The 10,214-nt window shown below is 37.1% G+C and overlaps 1 protein-coding gene across 1 annotated transcript; it reads left to right on the top strand.

Annotated features, from left to right (window-relative positions):
* Positions 1-468: 468 nt before the first annotated feature.
* LOC139117816 (short transient receptor potential channel 5-like) lies at positions 469-3,985 on the top strand. The gene is made up of 5 exons (XM_070681062.1): positions 469-1,182; positions 1,731-1,980; positions 2,402-2,557; positions 3,017-3,055; positions 3,857-3,985. The coding sequence occupies exons 1-5, from the start codon at positions 641-643 to the stop codon at positions 3,968-3,970; spliced, it is 1,101 nt and encodes a 366-aa protein (XP_070537163.1). The 5' UTR covers positions 469-640; the 3' UTR covers positions 3,971-3,985.
* The last annotated feature ends 6,229 nt before the right edge of the window (positions 3,986-10,214 follow it).

Raw genomic sequence — 10,214 nt, forward strand, 5'->3', positions numbered from 1 at the left:
CTGTCTTTCTGTGTATTTCTGTATGTATTTCTGTATTTCTGTCAGTATGCACGTACGTATGTATGTATTTCGGTATTTGTCCCCTGCAAATGCTGGCAAAGGCCCCACATCACTGGTAGCGATGTATGTATACATTTCTGCTCGTCTGTCTGTCTGTCTGTCTGTCTGTCTGTCTGTCTGTCTGTACGTACGTACGTACGTACGTATGTATGTATGTATGTATGTATGTATGTATGTATGTATGTATGTATGTATGTATGTATGTATGTATGTATGTATGTATGTATGTATGTACCCCTTTATAATCATGCTCTGCGTATGATTATTTACGTAAATAATCCCATCCATATTATCGAAAGGATACAGAAATATTTTTCTGCACATGTTACACTATTCTTTCCCTATACAAGATTTATTCAGATGTATAGATATCTCGTTAGATGCAATTTTTGTTCTTCAATTATTTCCTGAACAGTTTGTATCTCATGTAAAGACTCAACTTGAACTCCAGAGCGAATGGCTTTTTGGTCAGCCTGAACATTGCAGGAGACGCGGTAGCAACTGTCCCTGGTTTTGCATTTACTACATATTTTGTTTCTTCTTCTACGGTGTCTTGCTTCCCGTTCTGCCCGTGATATTCATGGTCCCTACTTTTCGCGGTTTAGTTTCCGGACCAAAGGGGAAGTTCCTAATGGATTTCTTTTCATCCATAACTTTCCTGGTCGTGCTATTCCAATATGACGTTGAGCATTACCGCCATGGTGGAATGGTTCTATTTCTACTTTTGTGGATCGTAGGATCGATTGTCTCGGAACTTGTGCAGCTGATAAATATTGGTCATGAGCGATACATCAACAATCTTTGGAATATTTTGGATCTCTTGGTTTTAGCCTCTTTTGCAGTAAGTATCATACCGAAGCACGTCAGCGAAGGGTCGAATCCTTACTGTCTTTTCATTTTGAAGAAACTGCCTGCTATCACACTGGTGTGCGCCTTGCTCCGACGCATGCGGGTCTTCTATCTCTCCGAGTTTCTTGGTAAGATGCTCTTGATATTCTTGGAAATCAAGACCGAAGTCATCCGCTTCCTCATTATCTTCGGTTACGTGGTCTTGGCGTTCGCCTGCGCCTTCTGCTACCTGTATTATGATGTTCAAGACGGGGCTACGAAGCCGTTTACGACGTGAGTAGTATAGTCAGTTTTGAATTCATTGACATTTTCCTCCATTCACAAGAGAGGTTCTACAGTGCCCGTTGATGATCGAATCCTCTGTATATGCATGGGCATCATGTCAAGATGAAATAAGGCAAAATTATCAAATTACTGATCCATACATAACATTTTAAGTGGACAACTCAAACTGTCTATAGACTCGAAGTGAAACGTCGACTTATTTTGTCGGCTGTAGGTCAAGAGTCGTCATCAACTAAAACAATGACAATTTGCCGTCCAAGGTTTCATCAATGTTTATACCACACGATACTTTTCAACTCCCTCAAAAAAAAAAACAAACATCATGTACCTAGGAAGTAGTATAATCTCGTACTACTTAACATGTTGTATAATACCAAAGTTTAGTCTACCGAAGATAGTATGTATGTATGTATTGGAGATATGAAGAATGTATTGGGATAAAGACACAAATCTGTAACATAATAACGAATCATTACGAAGGGGTTCAGGTTTCACCGCTAAAACTTACAGAAAATGTGATCCTTTTTGCTACACAGACTTTCCTCCTCGCTCTTGAAACTATCACTGACAATGGTTGGTCTGGGAAGCTCACTTGATTCTCTCAGAGTGAGTGACCAGACTGTCACCGTTGGGGGCGCGAACAGAAACCAGACGTACGTTGCAGACCTTAGTGGAATCTACAACTTCATGGGCATCACGCTTTACGCAGTGTTTACAACGATTACTATTGTAGTCCTATTGAGATTGTGTATTGCTATGATGTCTAACAGATACAGAATAATACAGGTTTGTTTGACGATGCTTTTTCAAGATACATTTTCTTTATAGCAACCTGACTGTCCGAGTGACGGGGTTTGACTGTCCGAGTGACGGGGTTTGCGGTCAAGTTTCTTCAATTTTTGTCAAGATTTATTGACGAAGTTCTTTATTTTACACAGCAGCGAAGTAAACTTTGAAAATAATTTACATCGGCAATATGACAGGCTCACTTCAAGTGGTCCGTACATAACTATTAAAGTAGACAGCTGGATGAGAGGGCGCAAGTACATTCAACAAAACTACACGTACATTTTAGAGTTGCCTTTCCATATCTTTATCTTCAATATGATTTAATCAATTATAACAGGTACTATAAGAATATGTTCTTCCATGATATCCTCCAAAGTTTCATAATATTAACAATTTTTCTTTATATTTTGCCTGCCAGCAAAGGATTGTTAAGGAATGGTATTTTAGACGATCAGAAATCTGGCTTGATTTCATCAGGAGAAAGATCATATTTCCACCTCCGTATAACTTGGTGGAGATTTTAATTAGATTACTCCAAGGCCTGTTCTTTAATGACAACAACTTTTCAAACAAGGTAACAACCTTCTCAAAGTTTCAATCCACAAGTATACCTTTGGTAGCTGGTCTTCATGAAAAAAGATGTGTAAATCTGTCATGTCTTCTCAGACTCGAAAGTCAAAATAATGTCTATCTGTTAGCATATTTATTTATGAACTTCGGACTTAACAATGTTCAACCACGTGTATCAAAAAGTATATTTGCAGAGCTTGTAGAACAAAGTGAAAGAAAAACGTGAAACACAACACGAACGTGAAATATTATTTGCAGTCAATTTCATGACCTGTTTAATTTGGTAATTGTTTTATTTATTTTCAGGTTTAGCAATGTTCATATATCAAGGTCACAGGCACTGTAATTTTGCAATTTTGCAGGGCTCATTTATTCATCTAAGTCAAAATATATGATCATTGTGGATACAAAATAGTTTATGGTGATTGCCCGACATTTTACTGTTTCTCCACTATTGCCTCAGGTCAAAGATGAACCAGAAAAGCGCCCGACTTACAGAGAGGTAATGATTAACTTTGATGACCTAATTTCTTTTGATGTACATATAGTAGGAACACTTTCTATTTTCTAACGTTTAAAATTGGACAGAAAACAGCGTACCCGCCGATGACATTTAAAAAAAGTAAAACTTGTTGTCATGCATAAGAAGTTGCCCCTGTATATGCCGAAATGCTTCTCGCCACTTCTGGTAAGGCAAAGGGAAAATTTACCCAAATATGCTGTTCCCGGTAAACATCAAAGACGCTCGCGTTAAGGTTGAATTCGCCTCGGGGACAGATATTCGGACTCTTAAACTTTAACAATTCTTTTCTGATATACCAACTGTGGGGTTCATTTTAAAGCTCTTGGTGTACGAAAACTTTTCGCCGACTTAGTTTTTCGAAATTCCAAATTTTATTTTTCTCCATAGAGTTAACACAGGGATGGCGGCCATTTTGAATTTAACATATCGGTAAATCTTTGATTACATATTCCTCTGGTACCAAAATTTGCACGGTTACCCCCGATTTTATTGTTGGTTTTGAAAGGGAATGGTTGAAAGATTCCCTAAGGAAAGTTTGAGCAAATGTTTAAGGCTTTCACTTTCGAGGCGCACACTACCTTAAGGTATTCAGAGTAACAAGAAACAACGCATGTTTAGGCTTTTTAGGAACACCACGAAACACATTTTTTCCACACTAGCATATGATGCCATCATACAAAGGGCAGAGTATGTTATGACATACGTACTTAATAATTAATAACACTTTTCTATTTTCAGATGTGTGTTTATTATTTAATTATTCGTTTGTTATTTCATCAGCTCCTCAAAATTCTAGTGGTCCGATATTACCAAACCTATGGAAAGAAAAACTGTCAAATTCACGGCCACATAAATGGAGGGCGTTACATTTGCATGCAGTGTATGAAGAAATGAAGCTCGAAAACAGAACAACGTTAAATTGTTCGAAAACGTCTTGATAAATATTAAATCGTCATTTTAAAATGTAGACACGAAATCCCTATATAATGGGATTATCAACACACCGTTCGACCACGACAAGTAAAGGGACTTTTCTCGACATGGCATAATATAGAAGACAGAAATTTCACAGGTGCACAGTATGCGAAAGAAAGACACATGGGATCTTCCTTGTCTATTTCACAGGTGCCTAGTATTCTAGTTTCAGTTACGGAATATTGACTAGTGAAACTTTCGCATTTTACCTCTTTCTCAAACCGTTATTTTGGTTTTCATTTCTGTACCTCTGTGCTGTACCTCTTTTCTTCATGTCTGTTTTTCTCCGTATCTGTCCGTTTTTTCCGTATATCTTCTGTCTTTTTTCGTAAAAATTATGCGAAGATTTCACCGTCTTACTATTTTGAACATCGAAAATGTAATGTTTCCCCATAGAGTTAACATAGGGTGGTGGCCATGTTGAATTCAAGCGTCGAATTGTCAGTAAATGTTAAGTAACATTTCTCTTGTACAGAATTTTGCATTATGATTCTTATTCTCAATATTTAAAGTTTAACCTTTGCTTGAGAAGAGTTCAAACAAAAGTGTCAGTGTTTGGTAAAGATTATTTTTCCCCTGATAGCACTACACTGACAACTTTCAAATCTGATATGTCAGCTTCCTAGGGATGTCCGTATTTCATTCAAAAGACTTATTTGAACATTTATACATGTACCATTTTCATATTGTTAATTTCTCTTCATAAATATCGCATCGAGTTGTAAAATTGATATGTCATATTACATGTTACAGAATTCAGCCTTTAAGAATTGTGAATTTGCAGAATTGGAATTATTCAGATAAGAACGACTGTTATCGATGTGAAAGGGAATTTATGTTAAATTGGAAAATGAAATTTAGAAGAATGACAAGGAGAGTAATAATGTTGAACTGTGAAATATAATGTTGAAATATGAAACTGTTAAATGATGAACTAATGGGTCGAGCAGCACATTGGAATGTAAAATTTGAAAGAGCCACAGAAAGTCGAGTTGTATGAAATTTAACATAGAATACTAATAAAGTCGAGAGAAATGTCGAGTTGTAAAATTGAATTCAGAATGAAAATAGAAGTTATTTTTGCATAGAATGGACACCATACAAAGGGCACAAACGGTCGCAAACAGGTGTGATACTTTGTATTACATAGAGCATGGTTTAATTCACCTGCATATCTAATAACCTTTGGAAAGTGGCATATACAAAAAGTGAGTGCGCTGTTACACTGGCGATTTTTACATTAGGCCAAAGTAATTAAATTCTTTTTTTTTGCGTCCCCACCCGCGTAGGTTTTTAAGTATTCATGAAAAAACACACACAATGTATTTGAATAGGAAATTTTAGGACATGACCGCTTAGCTTTTCTGAACTAAAAGTTTGTTACAATCTTTTATTTGCTGCAATCAACTTACATTGTGTTAATTTTCTTGTGTTTGTTTTCAAGCCGCTTAGACGCGTACCTTTTCCCATTTAGAGTGGACGCAAAACAAAGAATTTAATTACTTTGGCCTTATTACGTTTTCACACGTTGGCTACTTATCTGTAAGTTTTTGTTTTCTTCATCCATACATAAACTCTGTACACAGAGGCAAGGACCATTCAATGCGGTGAGGAGAGGTAAATTTTAAAAGTTGATATTTCAAGATTCAGTTGGGTAGTTGCAGTAGATCCAAATGTGCAATGGTACTTCACAGAGTAACATTGGAAACTTAAAAGGAGCATTTTAAAAATTTCGTTAACTCTTTTGGTATAGATCGCTCAAAGGTCATAGAAAAATCGGTGTTTACACACGTAAAGATCAATGTGAGAGATGAGGTGATTGCAGATTCGATAATGGTGAATCAAATAAACGAACTGTCACGCTAACTGCAAGGGTACAGTTACGTTTCAATGATGTAGCGGTTTGTACTGATCAGAAAGACAACGATATGATAACTAATGACGAAACATCAATTTTCCAGAAGGAGCATCATTTACATCAGTCGCCAAACAGACATTTTTGGCTGAACCGCAGAAAATGAAGGATGATTGAGTTATTATGAAGTCAAACAAATCTTTGGTGTTTGTCTATTTTTATGTTGGTGAGGAAAATGATTGTTCGGGTGGGGTTATGCGTTGAACATAGAAACAAATACGCCTTGAGGAATGCAACATAATATCTTCAGTATTCATGAACTAATCATTAATATTCATGAGCTCATGTACATGTGTTTACTATTTGTGCTGGTTAATCTCGCCAACAATAAACGTTGCTACTATACCCACACACTGTGGAACAACCGCACTCTTAGGAAGTTAGACTTTTGTTTCAGAACGTAGTAAAATTACTTGTCACAATTACACAGACCTTGTGACAGCATAGTGTCGTAAATTGTTAACCTATTTACATGTAATATACCGCTGGTCCGAATACTTCGATATTTGTTTTGTAAGTCACCATAAATTATGACATGATGCTAAGCCTTTACTAGTCAAGAGCTATTTATTAACTTTATTCATGAGACCATCTATATCTGCCTGTCTATGCGTCCGTTATTAGCATTGTGGGGAATAAAGTATATCGTCTTAGTGAGTAATAGTACTCAACATCGAAATACCAGCCTTTCCGTCACCAAGTGACCGGGGTCAAGCACAGATGTCTGCCAGCTAGAAAGATCAACCACAGAAAGTGCACAGCGCTAGGGCCAGTCCGCGGACTCTGAATGGTTGGTTGGGTCTTTTCCACTGACTTACAGATATTGTCAAGACTACCTGAATTCTGTAAAGAAATAAAACGTGTTGTATACTGCCGGTATACTCACCCTTACTGCCACGAGGCATTCATTAGACTAAGTACATGTTTATATTTTGTCTGAGAGTTCAAGTTGGTCATAAATAAGCAGTCATTATTTACGGCCGGTGGGGGGGGGTCGGAGGAATTTCATCGGAAACTCAAAAATGTCGAGTAACCCCGCCGCCAACCCTGGTGAATTTGAGTAACCCCCTCTCTAATTTTGACTGACCCTCCACTTAGAAAAGTAAATACCGATATTTGCATTTGTAAAATTTACATAATACACCAATAGTAAAGACCTTTCAAATCCTGATGTAACCTGCTAGATTATCTCATGACGTTTGAAAAAGTTGAAACCAATGAAATGCAATTCAAAGTGACAGCAAAATACAGATATAAAAGCTCACGCTATAACCAGTATCCGACCATATAGTATTGTTTAACTTGGATGGGTATCATGACAGGGTTTTCACAAGGATATCTGACTGGGCAGAATTTGAAACTACAGGGGAGAACACGCGAGAGGCTGAGGGGGAAATGTCAGAGGGGGCTGTCCCCTACCTTGTGTGGAAAATGTTGAGAAATTGATGTGTGCAATGGTGCAGTCTAGTGCAATTGAGTGGTGTTTTTTATTTTTTTTTTTATTAAGTAAAACTCGTAAAACACTCAGGGGAGAGCACGAGAGGGGTCCCCTCTCGTATCGAAAATTTTGAGAAATTGATGTGTGTAAAGTTACAATCTGAGAGGTTTATTTATTTGCACTCGGTAAAATTGTTTGAAAATTACATTAAACACTGATATTTTATCGAATTTTTTCATGATTAGTGTTTGAGTCACAATATTCAACAACCAATGACAATACATTTTGTAAAAAACAGTTCTCAGTTTGCCATAGACTGAAGACCGAAGAATATGCAGGAATGGAAAATCTGTGACCTTCATGAGTCATTTCTCCAGCTACCAGCTTCTAATGAAAGGCCTGCATACGGTTTGATTAATGTCAAAATGGTTAGTGACCTGAAGTCAATGAAAATATAATGATTCTGTGATAACAAAGGTGAATTCACAAAAGTTCAGTTTTGTCCTAGGACCCTGTCGAAAATTTGATAAATTAATGTATGCAATGGTGCAGTCTGCTGCAATCTGAGATGTGTTTTCGACTTGTCTTTTACTAGCAAAACTGGTAGAATACCCCAAGGGGGAGAGCACGAGAGGGGGTCCCCCTCTGTCATCGAAAAATTTGAGAAATTGATGCATGGACTGGTGCAATCTGAGAGGTGCTTCAATTTTATTTCGCACAAAAAAAATAAGTAACCCCCCTTCTTCCTCTCAACATTTTGAGCACCCCCTTTAAGTTTTCAATTTTTTGAGTGACCCCCCCTTACATTCCTCCGAGCCCCCAGGCCGTAAATAATGACGGCTCCCTAAACCATGGTGACCTCACTTGTGAAGGTGTATGAACACATACGTGGTGTACTGTAGTAGGAGTGTTTTTGTGGCCATTTAGTCAAAAGAATGTCATACTGATTTTTGGTAACCGATTACTACAGTTGTGACATCATAATACCGTCAACCGTTTTCAAGTGTCACCTTTGGAATGTACATATACCGAACATGACGTGTCGGAATTTCCTCAATGCTTGAAATCGATCGATGCAAGATGGTCTGCATCTAGCTCTACATTATTACTATCACTATAATTTTGAAGGTACAGCTAGTAGAGCAGCGAAAGATGTGTAGCAGACTTGAACATTCGCAATTTGGAAATGATTGCTGGAACACTGCCGTCGAATAAACAGGGCATTGCAATGGGAATTTAGTGGTATACAGTTCAAGACACTTTGATGACTCATCGCATGCAGATGTGAATAATTATTCAGTTTAAGGCTCGAGGCGTCATGTACCAGGCATTCCTTCAACATTTATTTTATTTATTCTAGTGTTAATCTGTACACAATTGTGATGTCTGCACGTGTAAGAAGTGACCTACCGGTGCCCAAGATTTGCACGGTATTAATGTTGTCAATTTGAGTCGGTTGGGCTTGTCTTTCTTCACCCCATCCATTGATAACGCTGACTCAACTCCCATCAACCTCTAAAGGACACAACAGTCACATGTCACTTTTGTTTTTGGCAGCAACAGCCAGAGCGTCCAAAAATGAATCCGGAATTATATTTATTCGTGAAATAATTAAATGTGCATACGTAGAACATAAATTAGTGTCCCTGTACCAACTTTGAAACAAATGAGGCGAGAGAATTATAGTTACAGCTTTAGCTATAGACATAAAAAACTTCAAACGAAATGGCTGCATCATGGCCATATTGGATGTTATCACGAAATAAATCTAGGTGCACGGAAAGGACATAGTTTCTGTCATTGTACCAACTTTAAAACGAATCGGTACTGGCTTGGTATAGTTACGGTGCTAGACTTTCTTCGTCGTGGCCCAGATATATTTGCTACTGATCCTCAAGAACCCTATTCTAACGAAATTTATAACAGCCTTTGTAAAATGTTTCGACTGTCCACATTGGAGAGCAGACGTGCATTTTTAGAGACTGTATTGCTGTGCAAAACTGTGAATTCTTATACAACATATTGTATTCACTTACACAGATTATACTCACCCTATACATGTAGTCCTGCGCCGTACAGTAAGTCTTCTTTTTAGACCATCATCTTATCGTACTAATATTATAAAATTTTCTTTTTTATCACGGAGCCAAGACTTTTAATTCTATTGTTAAAGAACAAAGTCAAGACATTTTTGTCAATTTTATTACTGGACACAAGCAATTTACATCAGCTAATGATTGATTTACAATTGTGTAATCTGTTTTTACATATGTATTTCTTGTCTTAGTTTGTATTTTGTTTTCATTGTCCATTTTTTCGTGGTTATATTTTCTTGTTTTTCGTTGTCATATTTCTCACTTTTCTCTCAACCTCTTCTTGTGAAATGAACCTGTCATTGGGGGCAACCTGGTTGTAAATAAATAAATAAATAAATAAATAAATAAATAAATAAATAAATAAATAAATAAATAAATAAATAAATAAATAAATAAAAATGCAGTTGAGTTTTAAAAATTACTGAGAAAAAGCGTCAAAATTACAGACAATAGCCCCGAAATAGTAGATAACCAAAATATTGGGCACAGTAGTCTGGGATGTCACTATATAGCCTTGTGCAACTACCAAAATTTTAATCATATTCTCCACCCTGGGACAACATCGTGTTGTACAGGCTTGCAGATTTAGGAATTAATTGCCCCACTCGAAGAGTTACGAGATCAGTTAGGGGTTACTAAAGAGACAAATTGGGGATGGTATTAGAGGGTTGAACTTGCATTTCTATAAAGAGAAACAGAAAACAGCCACGCGTT

Source organism: Ptychodera flava, chromosome 18, assembly GCF_041260155.1.
Source record: "Ptychodera flava strain L36383 chromosome 18, AS_Pfla_20210202, whole genome shotgun sequence".
Taxonomy (NCBI): domain Eukaryota; kingdom Metazoa; phylum Hemichordata; class Enteropneusta; family Ptychoderidae; genus Ptychodera; species Ptychodera flava.